This window comes from Plectropomus leopardus, chromosome 8, assembly GCF_008729295.1.
Source record: "Plectropomus leopardus isolate mb chromosome 8, YSFRI_Pleo_2.0, whole genome shotgun sequence".
Taxonomy (NCBI): Eukaryota; Metazoa; Chordata; class Actinopteri; order Perciformes; family Serranidae; genus Plectropomus; species Plectropomus leopardus.
The window spans coordinates 31,020,831-31,044,464 of NC_056470.1; the positions used below are offsets into that span (position 1 = coordinate 31,020,831).

General features: G+C 40.1%; 1 protein-coding gene across 1 annotated transcript; it reads right to left on the minus strand.

Annotated features, from left to right (window-relative positions):
• Window positions 1-15,237: 15,237 nt before the first annotated feature.
• fam43b (family with sequence similarity 43 member B) lies at window positions 15,238-17,356 on the minus strand. The gene has a single exon (XM_042492234.1). It carries the CDS (start codon window positions 17,249-17,251, stop codon window positions 16,271-16,273), a length of 981 nt encoding a protein of 326 aa, XP_042348168.1. The 5' UTR covers window positions 17,252-17,356; the 3' UTR covers window positions 15,238-16,270.
• Window positions 17,357-23,634: the final 6,278 nt, after the last annotated feature.

A 23,634-nucleotide genomic window follows, 5' to 3' on the forward strand; every position in this document is an offset into this window, starting at 1 on the left:
TCCGTATCCACTGGGAGCTGGGCAGAAGGGACTGTACCAGATTGAGGGAGGCAAAATTAAGATTAATCATTTCAAAACCACTGAGGTTTTATATTTGCAAAACTTCCTCTGCTTTGAGTACAGAGAAAACTTTATGTCCTCGCGCAAATTTAATTATTTGTGTATATTAAACAGTTGTTTACAGCATATATATTTCTATTATTCATTTGCCTGCAAAGCAGAATTGAACACAGATTTTCCTGTTAAGCTGCATTTACTGGTTTAAAAATTCATCAAACAAAGTAATTATTGATCTTGTTTGCAGTTGGAATTGTTGCGTTAACAGTTCAGACATCTCTTTTATAATGGCCGTCTATTAAGGAAACGGCTTCTTAAGCTACTGCAGATTTATTGATTTATTCATTTTTCATTTCTGATCGGCTGTTATGTTTAAAATTGTGTTTCTAGTAGGCTTGACAGTCAAGTGGAAGGCTGCTCTGCACATTGTTCCAACAGCCAAAAATTAGGAAGTCTAGTCAGTCTGAAAAACGTCCTATCGCATGATACACACTTTCTCACACTTTCTCACACTTCCACACACTTTCACACACTCTACATTTCCACTCATGACCTGGCTTATTCTTTTGATTTGATTAGCTTTGATAAATCACCATAAAATCCCCTTCATCAGTCTGTGCAGCATACAGCCAGTGTGTAGCGCTGATACAGCACGGCAGAGCCATATGACAGAGTGCGCATACAGTGCCTCAGTACTCGCAGATCAAAGGCCAGAAACAGTCTGCTAAAGAGAAAGCGTAGCCCGAGGACAGGCTCTGACGTCTGGGGAGAACTGTGTGGGCTTTGAATTATACAGAAATCTGATTTAAATGAGATATGAAAGTGAATGTTTGCTCAAATGAATAAACTGCAGACATTTACCGTAATGACCAGGAGAAGTGCAAAGGAAGATTGATAAGAATGCAAAAAGAGCGTCTGTAAATCACAAGCCACATTTGGAATGATAGGAGATTTGGACTGCAGTGTATGTACTTTGAAATGTTCATCACTTGATATATTGTGCAAAAAACACATTCTACAGTATTTAACAACGTACTTCAGTGCTGCATTCAGATACCCCAAAAGGGACTCTGCCATTGGCATTAATGAGATTTTTCCCTATCTGACTACATGACCAAGATATTAATTTATCCCCAACTGCGTTTGAAATGTGAGCAGCAGCTCTGGGTTGTCACGAAGACGCATTCATTCTCCTCATTTATCATTTTTCAAAGCAAACTTCAAGCCCGGCCTTTTGAGTTGTTGTTTTGATGCATCCTACTTTACCTGTGAAGAGGATGAAACGTCTTTTCAGAGGTCATTTGGAGGCTCCACTTATGCAGTCTTCTCACAATATGGCAGCTCCATTTATACAGTCATACATCTCAGGGCCTCCACATCAGCAGAGATTATAGCTTTTTTCAGTCTTTGAGTGTGTTCCTGTAATACTGATGCTGCTCTGTAGAGTTTGAAAGAAGTTACACTAAAAGACATTAAATATTAAGTTTTTAATACTACCTGTGTGACTTTTTGTAATGCACAGAGGGCTGAGGTTCCAGGACATTGCTACCTTGACACCCTTCTTAATATATTGTGGAAGGAACACAACACGTAGGAGCTGACAATGACTAAGCAGGTGTTGATTTAACAAGACCGTAAAGTGCCATCTAATAGGACTCATGGCTAACATTAGGCCTCTAAGAATACAAATATAACAGTACAAATGGTGTCCTTGATAAGAGTCAAAATCAGATATATTTTATTCAGTACAGTCGCTGTGATGCCGAGCATAGAGAATTATAGAAAGTAGAAATACAAATACAAATACAGTAATAAGAATAAAAACAATTAGCACCATTCGTATATAAATATTTAAAACTGTAAATATGCATGATGTGCTGAGTTTGCAAAGTGTGTAATAATATAAAACTGCCTTATGCTTTACGTTCCACACTGTATTTGACAACATTACAGTGTATTTCTTCACTTTAGTATTTATTTTGACATTTTTCTAATACCACATATATCTAAATGACACTTTACTGCTTCACTTTTTAAAATTATATGTACCTCTATTTTTTATTAGATTTGTATTTTTTGTACAGAATATTGACCTGTAATTTAAATTCTTTTACCCTTGTACTGCTGCAAAATTTGAATTTCCCCTTATCCTATCTTACCTTATCTTATGCTACAGTGCAAGTTATAAACAGAACATATCTGTATGATGCAACAGTGTACATAGCAATATCTATATAAGTAATAATAAAAATATAAACAAGATGTGTAACATATGTTCAATATAGCCTACAGTCAAGAGTTGAAAGAATATTGCACATTGAATAATTGCACAGATTGCTGTAGATGAATTGCAGCTAAGACAGTGTAAGAGAACTATTGTACCTTAAAAACCCAGCACATTCAAAATATAATATATAAATAATGAAATTATAATTGAAGATGGGTGAATTAAGTCCAAGTGCCAGTCTATTAACACAGAGACCGACACTGTGAGTGGAGTTATATACAGTTTTATGTTTAATGCTGTAAAAGGACAGATGACTTTAATTGGTTGTACAAATACACTAGTGTTCGCGGGTTGAACCATAGCCCGCGGGTCGCACAGTTTGGGTAAGCTTGTTAGAAAGTGCCACGGGTTTCGGGCGAGCGGGTTATAAGTGACAAAGCTGCATTCTGAGTAAATTATTCATCACTTTCAGAAACTTGAAATAATCCAATTTCCACCCTCTCGTCCTCTCTCTGTCTCTCTCAAACAGCAAGCAGCTTCATCATCAGCACTGATGCACTCAGGCGTTCTGTATTTTGTCTTTTGACCAGGAAAATCGAAGTTGAAGTTCGACATACTTAATTCTCTACGGCCATAACGTCTGGTAGAAATATTTCCTTCTGAAAATATGTAGGCTTAACACTCTTACAGCAAGCAAATGCCTCACTATCCACACTGCATCTGTTAAATACTACACTTATTCCGTTAAATATGTACTACCTATCAGCTGTGGGCTCATGTAAACAAACCACAGAGCTTATCAGCTGTGCTCTCCAGATCATACTGAGGGTGTGATACCTTAAATGAATGATGAGTGCTTGCTTTCTTTTAAAGTTTGTACTTTTAACCAGAAAGCACACAATTTATATTGTGATATTGGAAATGACATACAATACAGCCAACAGCACGTAGTTGTTGTTAGCGAATGTCATTACCAGAAACTTTTAGCTGCGGTTTACAAGTTTGCAGATTGGGTCATTGATTAAGGCGTGATGTTTATGGGGCAGGTGGGGTGGATTGGTTCTCATAACAGGTCAGGTTGGTGTTAGCTTTAAAAAATCCTGACTTGCGCATTACTAATAACCACTGTTAGGACTTAACAGCGCACTCATAGACTTGAGGTGTGCACATTCAATAAACCAATTGTTCTGCAAATCATGGTCCATAATTTGCAGAACATTCAAACGTACACTTTTGTATGATATTTGTATGTTCCGTTTTAAAAAAACGACCACTTTCCGTGGCACTGTCCTGGCTTGAATCACAGCAGTGTTTCACCAAAAAACACCCATGTATTTCTGGCTAAAACATCTCTGGAAACACAGCGATGACTGACTGCTGACTGGCTAAAATATAAGCAGCTTTGCTGTTTGTTGGTCACAAACAGTGGTGTGCAGCTTGGCATGCAACTCGCCTGGGTGTCACACCATCCACTGTCCTCTCCACCTCCTGTTGACAAAGTCAGCTCATATATACATATATGAGAGGTGCAAATTGCAGAAACATACAGTGCCAACATGTTCTTCAGGCGACTGGGCTGGTAAGCTAGTTACAAAATAAGTGGAATAAACCAAACAGACGAATGCAAGGATGCCTTTGTGAGTGTGTTTGTGTGGCGCCTCAGATTGAACTCAGAAACTCCAGTTCTTCAGTTTAGTTATTTCCCTCTGGCCTCTTTCTCTTTTTCGTCTCATCTTTGTTCATTTAAAGATCCATTAAGCCACCAGACGTGCACATTTTGGAAAAGTTGAACATTTTGAACTCACGAGGACAAGTATTCACAGCAATCCGTCCCGCCCTGGGCGGATTCATGTCTAATCGCCTCTTTCTATTGGCTTTGTATGCAGCGCTCTGTCTGAGCACTCAGACACAAATATGTTCAGAAACTGTTTCATCTTCTTTTGAAAGATGGAAAAATCCACTCAACAAATACGATGCAATATCAACATTAAGTAATTTAGATTTTCTTGCATTAAAAACTGATTGATTGGATTTTAGTTCAACTTTAAGTTTGATGCAAACCAACAGCTGGTGTAGTCGTCACACGTTCGGTCTCTACCTGTGAAAGGTAATGAAGACTGTTGATGAAAGAAATCAAGCACAGCGTGAGCAGCAGGCTGGAGGATATTCAGGGAACATGATTTGAGTGATCTGTGGCGATGGCTGTCTGTTTTCCTAACTGAGACACAGGAGATGATGAGTTTTTAAATTAATTAGCATTACTGTGTGTTTGTGGAGTGCGTGCGTGTGCGTGCGTGTGTGCGTGCGTGCTGCTTTCAGGGACCACATCAATATTCCCCTCCAGCTCTTGTCAACATTTTCAGAGTTGGCATGTCATGCAGTGGTGGAGAGATAACTGACAAAATGGATACAAGGACACTCACCTCGACTGAAAAGACGAAGAAAACTTGGCTGTGAATAAATGAGTGAGCGAGCTGAGAAAGCGGCTAAATACAGACACGATAAATTTATAAATGCATGAATGCTGGAGCACTTATGTGTCATGCACTGCTGTTAGAAATAAGCAAAGCTAATGTCTTTTTGGCCCAACATAGACCTTCATGTGATGTAACGTGTTGCATGTTTAATCTGTCGTATTCCTTATTGAAGCACGCCTCAGATGATGGCGCTCCCTCCTTAACCTTAGCTTCAAGGTTGCGCCCTGTGGAGATTGACAGGTTTTATAATGACTTCCTGCTGATCCCAAATGAACGCGGGCACTGTCTGAGGGAGCAAGAGGGATTTGTCATGCATGTAAATCGGCAAATGAGGTAATCCAAGTGGAACGCAGCACCTCAGGATAGGGGAACATAAGACTGATGAAATAACCCAAGAAAAATAAAAAATCCTAAATTCTATCTTGAGTAGGTGTTTATTATATATTTGTGTTATTTTGTATGGGTTTAATTAAATTTAGCTCAAGAAAAGAATGTACTTGGAAAGCTCAAAATCATCGCTGTGCCTCGTGTACAATAGAGGATTTTCAAATCTTAGACATGATGACAGATTTAACCAGTTTTTTATATTTCGATCACAAGAATGCAGACACCAGAAGATTCAGTCAAGATGCAGGATCGTACACGTAGCGTTTATACAGCCCGTTTTCATTCCCAGGGTGTCAAATACTGCATGACATGCGATAAAGACGCTGAAAGCACAAAAGCATCCTTTGGCGTCTTTATGAAACACACTGGACTTTCAACAGACTCGAGTGTAAACCCATTAGTGGCAGTATTTGACACTGAGAGTAAGTTAGTGTTAAGAGCAAGAAACTGTTGAGAGCAAGAAAGTGCGCAATGGTTGTTAGGGAGGAGAGGTGGAAAGGTCAAACAAGACATTGACTTTTATTATATTTAAGAGGATCAAACAATATATTATTGATATAATGTCCACTTAAACTGATATTGATATTTTGGGGTATGCTTTTTTTTAAGTGGCTAGAATACATTTTGTTGCAAAGCCCCGTCCACAGCAATACAAAGCTTAACTTTTTGACAGAACTCCTGATGCTTCTCCAAACTTGGAGCGCACCAAACATCAACTACTATAAATAATACACTATGGCAACACCTGGGAATGAAAATGGACAAGATTTATTCCAATTCTGATGCCAGCTTTCTGAGATGTTGCCAGTAACAATGGGCCAGATGTTCTGGTCATGCTTTCTTTAAACAGTTTCTGGGCTTCAGTATTTGAAGTGTTCTCACATTTCTACAAACAGAACCAAATGCATTTATGGCATCATTCACAGAGTATAGTGTGAACATATCAGCTTCATTGCTTGCTTGACAATTGATCCTCAGTAGAAAGAAGGCTGTCTGTCTTATCTCTTTTAGACACTGGATTGTATAATGTTAATACTTTTGTTTAAAAGCATAAATACATGAATAACTGTGGAATAACAAACAACAACTAAAGAACTGTTCACTTCAGGGAAAGTCAGGTTTATAGCAGCGGTCAGTTTACCGACACTGATGGTCAGCAGTGCATAAAGCGATGTTGAAAATAAAGCTGCCACAGCTTGAAATGTACCCTGGCGTGTCCCCTCCAATAGGCTGTGGAGGTCCAGCCTGTTTGTTTTTGTGCATCCTTGTTTATTCAGGTACTGTGGCCATGGCTCGTGTCCACACACACTGCCTCCTCTGTGGCATGTGCCAACCCACTCACATGCCGGCCAAGTCCACCCACTCCACTGGCCCCTTTATCCACCTGCCACTCTCTATAGTCCATCAAAGGCAGAAAAAAAAAACCTTATCTTATCCTCAAACTCGCTCTACCTAAATGAAATGCCCGCAGCATTTGCACGTGCGTGCGTGCATGTGTGCGTCTTGGCCCAGTTTCTCTTTTAACTGTGTGTGTGTGTGCGTGTGTGTGGCTAAGTGATTGCTCTCTGGTACCTTGTTTCTCTGCTCCCCAGGTAATAGGAAACTTGGAGACAAACGGATGCCGGACTGATTGCCTCTGTGCTGTCCAACAAAATGCTTCAGGGGTAAATAGGGATATTTTTCTCGTTGTGATGGAGCCTTGTTTTCTTCTACAAAACTTTCTCCGTAGTGCTTCTGTTTCATCATGATATTAGTCATGCTTTTTACCAAGACATCAGAGGGCTAACAATGCTGCATCAGACTGAGCCCGGAGACCCACAGGTATAATGACACGTACACCTCCGCTGTTACTGCATATAGCAGCGAATGTGATGCTAATTGCAGCCAATTACTCTCCCGTTGCCCCCTGGTGTTTTGTAAAAGCTAAATATACATCGCCTTTGGCGCAGAGGCAAATAACATGACTCCATCTTCAGAAGTGGATTAAGACAAAGACAATGAAAGACATCTAAAGGGTACATTATCTTTATTGCAACCCAGAGGATATCATTAATCTGAGATAGCTGAGTGAGAAGGTGAGAGGAAAGGCATGTGAGAAAACCTCACAATATTTGAAAGATTGGCACTGATCTCATTGCACTTTTCCATCTCATGTATTTTAAAGGAACAGTTTGACATTTTGGGACATTTTGAGCAAGGGACAAATTTTATATTGGGCACAGTGACATTATCTTTATTGGAACCTCGGCAGTGTTATTAATCAGGGATCATGTAGGCGGAAGAAGGTGAGAGAAAAAGAATATGACAAATTTAGGTGAGATTTCTTGCTGAAAGCTACATTCGAAGACTGATACCATTCTTAAATTTCATCTTGTTAAGGGGCGGCCAGTAACTTATCCCATTTATAAAAGGCTATGTAGAAGAGTGTTTTTGTGTTGTCTAGGTCATGTGTCATGTTGAAGTTGTATTGAATGGCTGTCTTTATAAACCTAGATCTGTGATATTCCACCATGTTTTTTTTTTTTGTTTTTTTTTTTGTGTGTTTAATTATTTGTAAAAACGGTTTTGTTCTTATGTCCGTGTTAAAAGCATCAATAAAATTACAAAAGGCTATGCCCAGGAGTGTTTTTGTGTTGTCTAGGTTATGTCTCATGTTGAAGTTGTATTGAATGGCTGTCTTTGCAAACCTAGATTCGTTTTCTGTGCTTTTTGTTTTAAAAAATGGGACAGTGAACATGTTGGTTGATTATGAGTTTAAACTTCTGTTTTGTTCTGTGGTCCTTGTTAAAAACATCAATGAAATTACAAAAGGTTATGTCCTTGTTACAGTGGCTGTAACTCAATTAATTTCTCAATAAGTAAAATAAACACCAGAAATAAAAATTAAAGAAGTTGAAATCTCTTCAAAAATATTCTGATATAATGATAAAAAGCTAGTTTAATTGAAACCAGATTAACCCTCCCGAAGTCCTGTCCCACTTTGCTCTGTGCTACAATAAAACTTTCCCCTCTTCTAGTTAGTTCTAGGCTTGAATATTTCTAATTCCTTATTATCATTTTGCTCCAACAAGTCTCTACAGACTCTCCAACTGATTGAAAATGCTGCGGCACATGTACTGACGGGATCCAAGAAAAGAGATCACATTTCTCCTTTTTTGGCTTCTCTGCACCAAGTCCCCATAAAAACCAGAGTGAAATTAAAATCCAAATGTCTGGTGTGAAATATGCCAGAAAAATAAATACATTCATTAAAAGCATATTAAATAGCCTAACATTACATGACCTACAAAAAAGGCTATACTGATAAGACAACTCAAATATAAACTTATGCAGACCAGATTTCAGGATTTTAATAACGAACCACGACGCCTTACAGAGTGCAGCCCTGCTTATTAAGAGGTGGTGGTTGGAAACACAAACTGATTTGCATTTTTGTTTTGCTGATCTTCTGGAAGTTTGGTTAAAATTTGTGCTACATTTGGAAGAAAACCACCTGAGCTTCATCTGCCAGCACACCTGTCCCTCATTCCCCCAATCAGTCCATCAAATCAGCCTCCATGCTGAGCTCCAGCTATTTTTCCTGCCTGTTAATCTGTTTTGCCAGAACATTTTTTGACCAGAGCTTGTTTTTGGACCTTTGACAATAGTTTAGGTTTTGAGATAAGTATAATGACTGCTCATCTGAATCACTTTGTCCTAAGTCTGTTTTTGGGTTCACCTGAGGCACTTGGTACAAGTATTGATCTTTTTATCTGACTCTTTCTAGGAAAGCCAATTAGCATATCTTTTAAAATATCAAACTACTTCTTCAAAATCCCATACAATTATACAAGAAATACAAAATCTCTTTACTTTTCAATCCAAATCTGTGTTTTCCTGTGAGCACTGCTGATGTCAGGATGTAATTGCAGCATATATCACAGGTGTCAAACAAGGTCGATGCAGCGTGTAACCAGATCCCACTGTTACAACCAGTGAAGCGGCTGACGCACAACAAACACAAAACAATTTAAGCAGACCCCCGCAAGGACAGAGGCAGCACCGTCTCCAACTGGTGCCATAAAAGGACGCTATGGTGCTCCCAGCTTATTGATTTCATAATTAGTCTGTTTAATGGCTCTCTGGTGGCGTCAGGGGACAACAGATACGTGCAACCTTTCTGCAATCCTTCCAAACTGTAGCCTGTGGTAGAAAGACATCAGGTGGTGTGTGACGGCTTATTAAATTTCCCCTTGTAGGTTTTATAAGATTACCTGCTCTTGTATGCGTAACATAATTACCAAAAAGCCGTTTTTTCCAATTTTGCAAATAGTAATTTAAACAGGTGTAATTGTGGAAAAGGGTTCGTTTTCAATAAACTCAGCTGCAAAAAAAAAAGGAGTGCAGGGATGAGCAGTGAAGCTGACTGAGACACTGTTCAAGGCTGTAGGATTTGTTTCACCGCCATAAATTTATCTGCAGCCTTTGCCTTGCTGCGAAAAAAACATGCACTGTTCCAGGGAGACAAGAGACGGCTCTGCTTATTCACTCTATTTTTATTCGCCTTTCTGGACACCATTATTAAGCAAAATGCATCCACACATTTCCCGCGGCATGATTTTTCATCTTTTTCCTCCTCCTTGACAATTTGGCATTACTTTTTATGTTTTTTTATGGGATGAAACCATAAATGTTTTATGACAGTAACTAATCCCTGATTCTCACGAGTTAGTCAGCTGTGTAGTTATGCTCACTGGCACTCGTTTTTTTTTTATTTTTATGCAGGAGTCTTTACGCTCAACTGGAACATTTGTTGCCCCAGGAGATTATTTGACAACTTAGTCTAATGAATTCTCACTCACTTTAACACCATGAGGAGAAGTTTGAACAGATGATGTTCAAGTTTTTCAATCAAACCAAATGTGCATCTGAGTGCGGTTTTGTTGTTTGTACCAACAGAGAGATCCTCCTCCTCCGTCTCAGGACGATTTTGACGGTGCAGCAAAACACAGGGCACCTCATTTGCAAATTGCCAGGTGTGCAACTTCTTTTTCTGAGAATATGCTATAAGATATGTATGAGATGGAAAACGATGCTTGTTAGCTTTGATAGTCTGATCATTTGAACTTGTAACTCTAACTCAAGTTTTCTCCTTCGTCTGTAAAATGATCGGAGCATGAAATAATGGAAGAAATTGAGACTGTCCAACCAAGGAGAATGACAGCAGCGGTCGTGGAGTCAAGTGCCCCAAAATAGCATATGTAATGTCAGGTGACAGGATTAAATAGCCCTGTTCAAGACTGGCTGACTGCACCCGAGATAATCTTGGGTGGTTTTTTTGAAGAGCTCAGAGAGGTGGCTGTATGCCTGTCTTTAAAGAAGGTGGGGGAGGTTAACTAGATGCACATTTGCAAAACCAGCCACTTTTTCCTCGTCCTTGAAGACCTTTCTGTTGCAAAACCAAAAAGTACAGTGTGATAACATTTGAGATCAAGCAGAAATCCTACCTTTGTGTGATTTGTTGGAGTTTGTTTTTTGATGTAAATTGAGCTCACTGTTGCCCCATATGGCCATCAGGGGCAGTAATGGCTCCACTTAATTGGGAAATTTCTATTTTTCCAAATCTATTTTAAGTTTTACAAGAGAAAAGACTTAAAGAAAAACTGGTTTGTTGACTAAAGTATACTTGGTAACTTGCCCACCTCCATAAAGAGCATCACACAGCTGCTTAAGCTTTTTTGTCGGACCTCTCACGATGGGTCTAAATTTTAGGCCTATGGAGAGACAAAGGCAGCACAATAAAATACTGGCGACAGAGGTCCCCAAACCTTAAAGCGACAGTTGATCCAAAAATGAAAACGCGGTCATTATCTACTCACCCTCCTGCTTATGGAAAGTTGGGTGAAGTTTTACAGTCCATAAAACACTGCCAGATTTTCACAGGGAAAAGGCGATGCACTAATCTCCCAAACAACTCAAATGTTGTCTTGGATTCAAATGTTAAAAAAATACATAATAAAACCATAAAATGTTTCCATACTGCTCATCCAAAGAAATCTAAGTGTCTTGAAGCCAGACGTGTCAAGGTGTTTTGAAAAATGTTACTGGCACCATATTTCATGTATGTGCACTTGCACGATTGCCAGTAATGTTTTTCAAAACAACTTGGCATGTTGGGCTTCAGGATACTTGGATTACTTTGGATGAGCAGTACGGAGACATTTTTTTTGTTTTATAATGTATTTTTTAACATTCGAATCCTGGTCACGATTTGCTTCAAATGGGTGTGAGTTAAGTGCAACGTCTTTTGCCCTGTGTTTTGTGGACAGTAAAACTTCATCCGACTTTCCATCGGCATGAGGTTGAGTAGACGACTGAATTTAAATTTTTGGGTGAATTATCCCTTTAAAGCTGCAACATGTAATACTTGGCCACATCCTCCAAACAAATGGAGGACAACATTTCACTTTTTAGAGGAAGCAGAAGAGAAATAAGGTAAATGTTATAAGGAGTAAATTGCTCGTACATTCAGCAGCAGAGACTCAAACACTCTTAAAAACGTCTCATCACTGTTTATCTCTCTCTGTACTGAGACTCATTGATCCACGGCGTCCTCCCTCTCTGCCGTCCGCTCACAGAAACTGCTCAACCCTTTTTTTGTGTGTGTATCAATTATCACTGGAACAAACCGGACTGCCACCTGCTGCCAGCTGCTCTCGGGCACAACATTGTGTTCCTCCGCTCCCACTCGTCGTGATGGAGACGAGCCGGCCTCCAGCGCTGTCACTCATCTCCCCGTGTTTGCTTCACAGACGCTGCATTGGGATAAAAAGGCCTTTGAACAGCTGTGCGCAGGCAGAAGCAGCTTTTTGGGGTCTTTAAAGACGCCCTGCTGTAAAATGGCACAGCACGGTTACACAATATGTGATACTTGACATGCCAGCGTGTGCCACGTCTGATTAGATCTCGTGTTCTTTAAGAGCGTCTCCTGTGGCTGATGATGTGACAAAATACAAGCTTTGGATCCGGGCTTGAGTCCTTGTTATTCTGGAAGACGACTGTGATAAAGCCCAGCGTGCACCTCACTGCTGCCATCTGCTCCCTCTCTTCTGCTCGCCTGACAAGAGTCATGTTTACATGAAAGCACAGTGGCTCCTCTGTTAACCACGCCATGTTGACATTGCACTGGCAGCATGTCGGACGCAAGGCATGAATCTCAGTTAGCAAACACTTTTACTTTATCACCTTGTGCACAGTGTTTGTGACTTTATATATGCAAAAGAGAAGCTTGTCGAACTGTCTGGAGATTAAAATGCGGGGAAATATAATAAAGCAATAAAAATGGCTTCTGTTGGTATTCACAAAGTGCAGCTATCCTTGCCACCAGAGGATTTGTAGCAAGGACACGGAAATCCTTTATTATCTATGTGCTGACATTAGATCCTGTTGTTTTTCAGAGGTGGTTTATTACTGGAAAAGAAAAAAATATTGATTTTAAAGGTTTCAGCTGAATGTATCCCCTTAGAGCAATTCATCTCGGTAATATAATACAACTGAAAATCATACGGTTTTCTGTTACATCAACAGAGCTGCACCTTGTCCTATTCAAAAGCTGAATTCTTAATGAGGACTCTCCGCTGCCAAATCAAACAGCTCTCATGTTGTTGTGTAAGACAATTAAACTGAATTTCTGAACAGTTTTGGCTTCAATCACTTCACAGTGCATCAATATATTTATGGCTGTTAAATTATATATTATGACGATATAATGTGGGAAATATTAAAGGTCCCGTGTGTAAGATTTAGGGGGATTTAAGGGGCATTTAGTGGCATCTAGCGATTGGATTGCAACAAGCTGAAACTTTCTTTTCACTGTTCACAAGGTTTTTACTGTGAGTTGAATTATCTGCAGATTTCTCTTTCTCTCCAGAAATATGAATAAATAAATAATAATAACAGTTATTATAATACTAATGGACAAGGTGATTTAAACTGGTAATAATCCTGAATAACGCAGTTTCACATTACAAATCAGTGTTTCCCCTACACTGGCCAGTGGCTCAGCATATGCAAATATGTGCTCACTTTTTTCTCTGATAAATTAAGATCCAGATATTCAGGAGATTTTAACCAATATCTCAATTATCTACAGAGGTCTCCTCCTCTCTAAAACAAGCTGACCAGGTGATTTAAACCTGTAAAAACACTGAATAACAGAGTTTATGTTACAAATTAGAGACTGTGTTTACATGTACAAAATAGTCTGCTTTTGCTCCTCTTATGAAAAAGACAATATTCCCACTGAGCTGTTTACACGGCTAATGAAAATTAATATTCCACCATTATTCCTGTTAACATGCAGCCGTGCATACTTTAATTAACGTGCCCTAACACGTTGTTTATCACATCAAAATACAGAAAAGTGCAACAGCTTGAACTGCTTGTTACTTTGCTTTTTTGCATCGAAATTGCATTTTTTTCAAGGTTTCCTACAGTTGTTGGACCGTACAAACACAGCCTGCCTTTTTCAGTCCTTTAACCACCTTGAAAATGTTGATGTCGCGGCATCTGCACATCCAAAAACCTGTTTTATCCCTGTCTCTCATGAAGTTTAAGATTAGGGATGTTTCTTCTTACAACCAGAAATGTGGACTTTTCTTTGGGAGCATGCATCTCTCCGTAAGCCTGCAAACTGTTGGCGAGTTGGTTTGTGTACAGTCTATCTATGGAACGATCAAGAGACCATACAATGTAAACTGCAGTAAAAACTCCAGTTGAGAGGCATATCTCAAATAAACTGTATGCATATATACAAATACTACTCCTCAACCCAGAATATCTCACATGGATTAATCAGTAAATGCTAAACTCCGAATGAGTTGACAGGATATGCTGTTTATATGACCTGCACGAAAGTCAGAAAACTGTCATATTTGAAATGAAAGTGGAATATTAGTGTGCATGTAAACATAGCTGGTGTTTTTCTGATACTGTTTGACATGTCACAGATGGGCTGCCCAGCAATGCACTTTTTTTCTCTTAAGATCCAGACATTAAGGAGGTTTTTAGCTGAATTATCAGCAGTGGTTTGTTCCTCTCCAAATCAAACAGAAGTGTTAATAAAAGATGTTAAAAACACAGAATAAAGCAGTTTCACCCTAAAGAATCTATGTTTTTTCAGCATGTTGTGGAGGGGCTCCTAATTACAGTGGCGGATGTGAAACCTCGATTGGCCCCATCTGGGGTGTTTGGTTTGTCCGTTTTGGGCTACTGTACAAACATGGCGGTGCAACATGACGCTCTCCAAAGACGAGGACCAGTTTCCTATGTAGATATTTACAGCTCATTCTTAGGTAACAAAATCACAAGTCTTAGTTTTTAGGTAATTATACATGAAAGAAAACATACTTATTAGAATATATACTATTGTTGCAAATATATCCCTCTAAATCCTTCACACTGGACCTTTAAATTCTTTTAGATCAAAGACAGAGATGCTGATGACTGCAAAGCATCAAACATGCTTCAGCTGTAAATGTTTCACTGTCGTCACTTGCTGTTTGTGTGCGATTCCAGGAAAAGATTTTAAAGAGTCTGTCATCACCAAAATGGCTGATGTTTGCAGTAAAATGGTTGATGGGTGAGTCAACTTCCTGGTCCCCGTTTTGGATCACTCGCTCCTGTCAGGCACTGACAGCCCGTCCTGCCGAGGCAGGTGCTTTATGTTCATTTCCTGAACAATTCAATCCGCTGATTAATTGCTCTCCCTCAGAGTTAAAAAAAAAAAAAGGCCGAGAAGCCAGTACAAGGCCTGCAGAAATTTATCATCCACATCTAATGGGACTGACTGGAAGTTAAAGTTATCTTTTCTTGTAGCCAAAAAAATATTCACATATTCATAGTTTTATAGCTCAAGAGGCAGATTATGTTGGTGTAAATACGTTGTGTTTTTCTCTTTGAAGCGTGGGTCAGACCTATTTTCACATCAGAAATATGCTAATGCACACTAGTGGAATGCAAAAATTGTTGGATTCATTTGAATAATCTCCATGAAAACATCTAGAAATACCTTCCCTTTGGATTCAAGGAGGAAACCCAAGTGAGGGCAATTTTTATTCATCGTATCTGGAAAATAAATAGCTTCATCTCATAGTAATCACAATGCATCTTTAGATGGTTCTACAGATATTATCAAGAGGAAAAGTCATATTCAAAACAGTTTGTGTTAAATCTTAAGGGTCCATCTGCATTTTTGCAAGGGCTCACGTGGAAAAACTGCAATAGCAAAACTCGGATAAAAAGAGCACAGAGATGGCGTGTTGAGATTTGTTTTTGTTGTTTTGGCAAACCAGGTGACACTGCGATAGGTCTATGATTAAAAAATGCATTACAGTAATTAGACATTGCTGCATTTTGTCCTCTGCCACACATTTATCACAGTGTTCATTTTAAAAGCATCAAAGATGTCACATGAAAAAAGACAAAAGCTGAGCACGGAAAGGTTACTGCTGACATGTCATGCATAAATGATAAGGACTGTAACAAATGACAGCAATAAACATGTCGACTCAATGGCTTGCTTCCTAAATTACAGCCTTATTCATTAGTTGGCCGTGGTCATTAGTAAAACCGTAATAAACTTCTTCATCACTCGGAAAGGTCAGAACAATTTCAGTGAAGATTGTCGTATTAGAAAAAAAACTACACAAATTTACAAAGAACCTCCCTGAAAAAATATTACAAGTCGCTCCAAAAAATGTCCCTGCTGGCAAACACGGCGTCAATTATACTCACAAAAATAAGAGGACTAATAAACTCATCCTGCTTGGTGCTGTGACCCAGTGATCTCTCACGCTTCTCTGTCCTCGTTCGTCATTGTGCTATCGTTAGTCTGTGCATCACCAGCCCTCTTTGTAAACACGCAGTTTCACAAACTGCTACAGTCAAGCCAGCATCTGAGCCATCTGGCCAGGAGAGAAACTACTCCCACAGATCGATCCTTCGCTTTTTCTCCGTCACTCGGTAGTAGGAGAAGTTTCTGGTAAACACTTCACGTTACATGGACGGGGCAGGAGGGAGCCTGAGAGGGGTACCGAGGAAGGGCGAAGAGAGGAATGTGTCGTTGCAGAATTCTTGATTGCTGTCACACCAGAGAGGTTATAAATGTAAACGTGTTGTTGTTGCTGTCGCTGACAAAGTTGATTTGGCACTGCTCCAGTCTGGCAATATCCCCGATGTCCAGCTCTGATAATAACTGAGTCGGGTCTGTGTTTGTAGTTAAAACCTTTTTCTCCTGCTGCTCCTCTGGTTCTTCCATCTCCTGCTTCTCCTCTTCCTCCTCCTCTTCTTCTTCCTCTTCCTCTGTGATGGAGCACAGGCGGGTGGCGCTCCCGGGGTTCTCAGCAGGCGGTCTGTAGTGGCACTGCCCGTTCAGCAGCCTCCTCAGAGGCATCAGGGGCACCGCTTCCTCGCCCAGGAGCTGCTGCTGGCAGTGCCGAAAGTCGCTCTGACGCTTCAGACGCTTGAACTCGCTGAAGGCGGAGGTGGCGTTCTGGTAGAGGCTGTGGGCGATCGCCTGGGCCTTTTCGGACTTGCTCACCAGGACGGCGTGACACCGGAGCACCACGGCCATGTTCTTGACCTGGTGCCTGTAGATCCAAGCTAGGATCTTTGGCCGGCACGGGTCAGCGCCGCAGTAGGTGATTCTGTTCAGAGAGTAAAGATGGATTGGTTTCTTTTTTCCGGATTTGTCAGCACTCATCCGGATCCCTTGTGGACCAACTGTTAACCTCATCTTGACGCTCTGGTCCCCGTAGTTGCTCCTCGCCCAGATCTTGGCCACCGCCTCCTGGGTGCAGCCGTCTCCCTTTGCCGTGATGGTGACCACACTCCCCAGGTAGCGCACATTGTAAACCGGCTCCTCTTTGTTCAGTTCCACCTTTTGGCGTTTGGTGTGGAAGATGTTGCCCACCCAGTCGAAGGGGCAGTCGGGCAGCAAGTCCGGACAGGAGCGCAGGAGGGAAGAGAGGATGGAGTGATAGGTCAGCCCGGTCCCGAGGCTCTTGGGTTTACTCTTTGCCTCATCCTCCACAAGAACAAACTTATTCCTTCTCCAGGGCAGCATGGCGTGGGAGGAGTTGGAGCGAGTGAGCTCCTTCTGCCGCTGTGTCTTGCTCTTCTCAGCTCAGGCAAAAAGAAGACAGTGTGTTCGGAGAGAGAGCAGAGAGAAGCTGCTTCACAAAGCACAGAGCAGAGACTGAGAGCTACGAGCCTCAGCCAGCCTGTTCCCCCGCTCGCTCCTCCTTCCTCTCCTCCTCCTCCTCCTCCTCCTTCTCCTCTGTTGTCTGCATCATGCAGCGCTGATCAGTGCAGGAGCCTCAGCCCGGCACTCAGGCACTGTCAACCCCCTCCCTGCTTCGTTGTTTTGCTTCCAAATGGCACCCTACCAAAGCGATATTTATCCGTCCAGCTTTGCACTGAGGTATCACTGTATTTATGTCTATTGTAAACTTGAAGAAGACCGCCTAGTCACTTCGAGGGGGGGACTTATGTGACTTGTTCATTCTCTTGTAAAAGTCAGTCAAGTCCATAGAATGAAAGTAATCATTCATGTTTAGTGTGATGTTTAAATGCAGATTGATCTTGTTAACATCAGGATAAAAGAAAATTGGATCCTACGCATTAAAATCGCAACCGTGAAACGCTCTCAAATCAATCCATCTGTCTTTTAAACACTGACTAAAATTGTACAACAATTAAAAGTCTATGCAGTGATACTCAACTTACAATCTTCAGGCCAAATCTGGCTCCTGATGGGGTGCCATGTGCCCCCCCAACCATTTTCTAATTCACAACAAAGATAGTAATTCACACTGGGAATTTTTATGTATTTCTATACATAGGATGCTCAAGTGGATAAATTAGCATCAAATTAGAGCTTGTCTATCAAAAAAAGTGCCAGTGGAGAATCCCCCACACACCCCGACAGAGGTCCGAGCTAAACCCCTAATGTCCTGTAATCTTAGAACATCCTAAAATCCCAGAAACGTCCAAAAATCTGAGAAATGTCCTAAAATGCAAGAAATGTTCAAAAATCCTGAAAGTGTCCCTAAAATCTGAGAAGTGTCCAAAATGTGAGAAATAAGCTAAAATCCTAGATATGTCCTGAAATCTTAGAAATGTCCTAAAATCCTGGAAATGTCCTTAAGTCCTTCAAATGTCCTAAAATCTCAAAAACATCTTAAAATCCTAGGAACATGTGTGGGGCTGATGCCACTGGTCCCTGGCCTCCCATCATTTTGTAAAAGTGGCCCTCAGGCAAAGCAAATTGAGTATCCCTGGTCTACACAGTCTTCTATATGCTGCAAAATGTTTGTTTACATCAGCAGTTTTGAAGTATGATTAGGCTACTTGAGAAACAGATAGAATTTCAACACAAACTTTATAAATATGTATGTATAAATATATTATGGATTGGATTATAAACTGCCATTAGTCTGATATTATTAATTAATTCAACAGCAACTCAAAGGAAGAGCAAGTTTCTGGAATTAAAAATAGTTTGTAAGCACTTGCATCTAAAGATTCAGAGGATGAGACATAAATTATGCATCTGACTGAAATCCCAGTATAGTTGTAGCTGAAAATGTGATTTATATTCTACACAGTGCAATTTATTACTAATTGCGTGTCAGCTCTTGAAGTGAGGTGATGAAGCAAAATAATGTATAAACTCTCAACCCTTGGTTCTGTAAAATGTGTTTATTCTAATTTGTTTTGGAAATTACATTTGTATTAATGGGAGAGCAGGACTTTGACAGTAGACTGGAGTTTGTATAATGAGTGCGGTCAGGTACAGTTCTGGAAAAGATAGTTGTTATAGTGAATGTAGGAAAATGATCTAATTTGTACTCTTCACATTTTGATGCTTGGGTGGAGGGCTTTTGCATTGTGTATTGACACAGAAGGTGTTGGTGGTTAGGTTCAGGCTTCTTTCATGCACTGTTTGTATGTATACCTACAAAAGTAATGCAATACAATTCGTCAATAACCTAGGAAAATAGGTTGATAGAAGTAAAGAAGAAAGTAGAATAAAAAGACCAAAAATCCACAGGTTGAGGTGGTGGATGGGTTAAACTTTTTCCCTCAGGAGATAATATGAAACAAAGTGACCTTTCTGTTATTTTAAGCTACAGTGTGCCATGTTTCTTCTCCTAAACCTAACCTAGGTAACTATGTTAAATGCGTAAAATCATTTGTGGGTTGCAAACATATAAGATTTTATACACATCCCTGTATGAAAATAAGGCAGTTATGATTGGGGAAAGATCGTGGTTGAAGTTAGTAACATTGGTTGACTCCCATGACTAAATATTGACGTTACAAAATAATGACTTTTAGTTTGACAGGGGACACAAAGATTGGTCTCCTAGTGCTAAGTCCTGTGCTTGTTTGACCTGCTCACCTCGCCTCCCGCCTGCACTAATCACATTTTTGCAAACTTTATACTATGTCTGTTGCTCTAAACATCTAGTAATGATGTGTATTGGTTTACATTGGAGTTGGCTGAAACCCTGATGCATTTCATAAGGACATTTAAGGTGCATTGTGCATCTGTATTTATAACACAAAGGGCTTCTGCCAAAGTAGCATTTTTAGCCACTCTTCAAGTGAGACCAAGCAGAAGGTATAGACATCCTGTCTCACACTTCAGGTCACGATTGACTTTTTACCCAGGATGGCACATCCCTCTTGGGATGTTCGTGTCTGTTGGACAGTCTGTCTTTTGGCCCAATACTTCAGTTCAGACTGACAGTGACTGTATGTAAAGAGTGTATGTATAGCTGAAAGTTTGCCTCACAGAGCTGTATCCTCCTCGTGTTGTCTAATGTATTATCAAGTGTGTTGAGCACCTAAACATAACCAATTAAAAAAATGCTTCTTTTGCATCCACAGCATCCAGTCTTTTGAAAGAGTGGATGCTGTAAAATAATTACATACATTGTAGATACAAACTTAAAAACATTATCTTATTTTGCTGATGCCAATATTTTTCCCTCAAAACATGTACTGCTGTAAAAGTATAAATATTTACCTTCGTGGTGCAGTTAACATGTGAACATAGGTGAACATATGTCCCATGTTTAATGCCGTGTGTCCAAACATCTGTGTGACGGAGGCGGCTTCTCTCTCTCTCTGGAGGATTCTGGTGCAATGAATCAAAAGAAGTATCATCTGTCTGCTGCTGCGCTGTGCACGAACTGAATTGTCAAGTGTAGATGGTGGATGAAGTTCTCCGCTGAGAGGTTCGTTACTGTGGCAACACTGAAAAATAAATGTCTCTTTTTCTACCTCTGATGCGTGTGTGCTGTGAATTATGGAAAAGCATGAATAGAAAAATAGACTGAATGTGCTTTAGAGGCACTATCTCATAAGAAGATTTGATTTAGAGAGCACATTTTAGCGCAGAACTACTTGGAATTTCGTCAGTGTTCGTATCTATTCACCTCTCTTTAAGAAGTCCTTGTTATTCTCAGAGGCTCAGGATGCACGGCCCAAAGAGCTTCTTTGTAAACCACACGCGTAGCCAGAGGGTATGTGGCCAAACTTAAGACTGTTCGGGAATGGTGAAAACGGATTTAATGGTTTGGGCAGTCGCCATAAAGGAGACACGACCCTGCAAAGATGATTAAGAGACTTTTGCTCTCAGTCTAAGTTGGATGTTCAGTGAATAAATAGTGGGACTATGATCTGGTCCAGGATGAGCTGCTTGTATCTTCTCAAGCCCCCAAAGTACACTGAGGCTGAGATGCCTTATACCACTGATACTCAACTTAAGCCCCCCGACCCCCACTCTGCCCCCCCACCCACTGTCTAATTCACAATAAAAAATAAAGTGATTCACACAGAATTGTTTTTGTACATGTAGTATAAATAAGGTGCCAGAGTGCATAAAACAGCTTTGAAAATAGAGCTTTTTTATATTAAAAAAGTACCAGCGAAGAATCTGCCTACCCCCCCAACAGAGGTTGTATTTTAGCATCTAACATCCTAAAATCTGAGAAAAATCCTAAAATCCAGCAATGTCCTATAATCCTAGAAACAGCCTAAAATCGAAGAAAACATCTTGAAGTGAAACATCCCAAAGTCCTAAAAAATGCCTTAAAAACCCAGAAATGTTCTAAAATCCTAGAAATGTCCTTCATCCAAGATATGTCCTAAAATCAGGGAAACATACTTAAGTCCACAAAAATGCCCTAAAAGCCCAGAAATGTCCTAAAATCGCTGAAACTTGAATGGGGCTGCTTCGACTAGCCTCGGATAAATCACCTCTCTGATGTGTAATAGCTCATCTCTAACCAGAGAAGATTAACGCAGACTCTGAAATGCTAAATTGAAAAAATCCATCATGGTTTGGCCTTTACAGAAATGGATGTGTGTATTCAATATTGACTTATCTACCATCCGAGTATTCCATCCTTGTAGAGGGTTTGTTTGATGAATTTAGGAAATGTCTCGACTCTTCGCACAGTCACGTGTTCAGTCTCTTTATCTCGGCCTTTGAAAGTGTGAGAAATGTGGTTAAAAGCAATAAAACTTAATGATCTGTGCATGCATACTGCTGTGAACAGTGGAGAATATGAGTATATTTGTTTTCTCAGACAGTGTGGTGCATTTTGATAAATATCTGCATTCAAGGAGAATGTTGGATGTTTTTTAAAAGTGCAAACCATTTTCTTATGCATGCACTTAAAATCATATATCAGCATATATTAAATCTTGTTAGAGGACTATCAGTTCCTTTGGCATAGCAAAAAAAAAAAAAATCCTCATTATACAGTCCAACGTTGGGAATTATTTCTGGCCCGTGTTCATTAGCCTTTTCCACTGGAACTAATGTCAATTTAAAACACAGTAAAATGCATCAGTGCTTCAACATTAAGTCATCTGTTAAAAAAAAAAAAAAAGATGGGAGTGAGGATTGAAGCGAGATAATCCACAGTCATGCAACCGACTCTGTGAGGCTTTCCCACAAGCACAGCAATGCTTTAAGCTAATTGTTAAGGTCAGCATGCCAGCATGCTGATGTTTAACAGGTTGCATATTCACTGTGGTCATCATTTTAGTTAAGCATATTAGCATGCAAACATTTGGTAATTAGTGTCTTATTCTTTTCTCAACTCATGCTTTTATCACGAGCCTTTTCATGTTAGCCCTGCTTTCTCTGTATTATATTATGTGTTATTGCCTTTTATGCACCTTGTAGTTCTTTAATCACGTGTAAAAACCTGTGTTACAGCAGATTTTACCACATCTGCTTTAACCAAAAAGCACGTTGGTTTAACTCCTGTTGTCCTTGGCTTCATAAATAAATAGTGACTTGACTGGTTTTACAGATATTCAGCGGAGACAGTATAAAAGTAAAGGACGTAGCTACCTTGATGTCACCAATTGATTTGTAGATAACCTTTTTGAAACCTCAAGTTTGGCATTTTGGCCACAGCCATCTTGTATTTTTGGAGCCAGAAATAGCTGTATTTGTACAAGAGGGTGGAGGAGCGAGGGGAGGAACTGACACAGAGAGCGTGGTGATGATAACAGACAGCCTGTCTGACTCATTTCAGACCATCCAATAGATATTGAGTTTAGAGATGCTCAATATTGGATTTTTCGACAATTCCACCTTCAGCCACAATGTGGGCTGCAATGGCTGAATGGCGCTGTCCCTGTTTTCACTTATTGACTCCACAGGCAGAAGATGATCAGAAGATGGCAGAAATGTTATTTATGGAAAATTTTTACACAACACGGGTGCAGGTGATTGAGACAAAAAGCTTCGTCAGTCTCTAACTATTACGATTGTCATTGAAAATGTGCAATTTCAGATTGATTGGGCAACACATCATGGAGAGAAATGGATGCAGACATACAGATGGAAGGACAGACGGACGGACAGAGTTTTCTTTATTTTATAGGAGGATATCTGCTGATACCGATGATGTGCCGATATTGTTGTGCATTCCTAGTTAAAATCATAGACTGTATATAAATGGACAATATGACAGTTCCTCCTAAGTGTAGCTTTTTAATCTCAATCACCCCCTGGTGTCTGGCTGTAGTATAGGTCATAAAGCCCGCCCCTCCATGTTAATGAATAGGATATAGGCCAAACTAAAAACTAAAAAGTAAAATAGCTTCATCAGTTTTTACACATGATAGTTCTCAATGCCCATGTGCAACTTCAGATTAATTTGGCAACCTATCAAGGTGAAAAATGCAGTTAGATGGATGGACAGTGTCAATTTTTAGAACTATATCTGCAGATACCAATGACGTGCTGATGTTGTCGTGCATCCCTAGTTGAGATATTTCAGGATAAAAAGCTTTTTTTACAATTAAGCTTCACATTCGATCTCCAGCTCGGCCCTGCCACCTGAGACGTCCTCATTTCCCCTAACTTTCCTTCAGCTAAACATCCGTTATCAACTCACACAAGCAGGGTGCAGA

Bases quoted from the DNA above. Each gene is read 5' to 3' on its own strand.
- fam43b (XM_042492234.1), bottom strand. From the start codon at position 17,251: ATGCTGCCCTGGAGAAGGAATAAGTTTGTTCTTGTGGAGGATGAGGCA.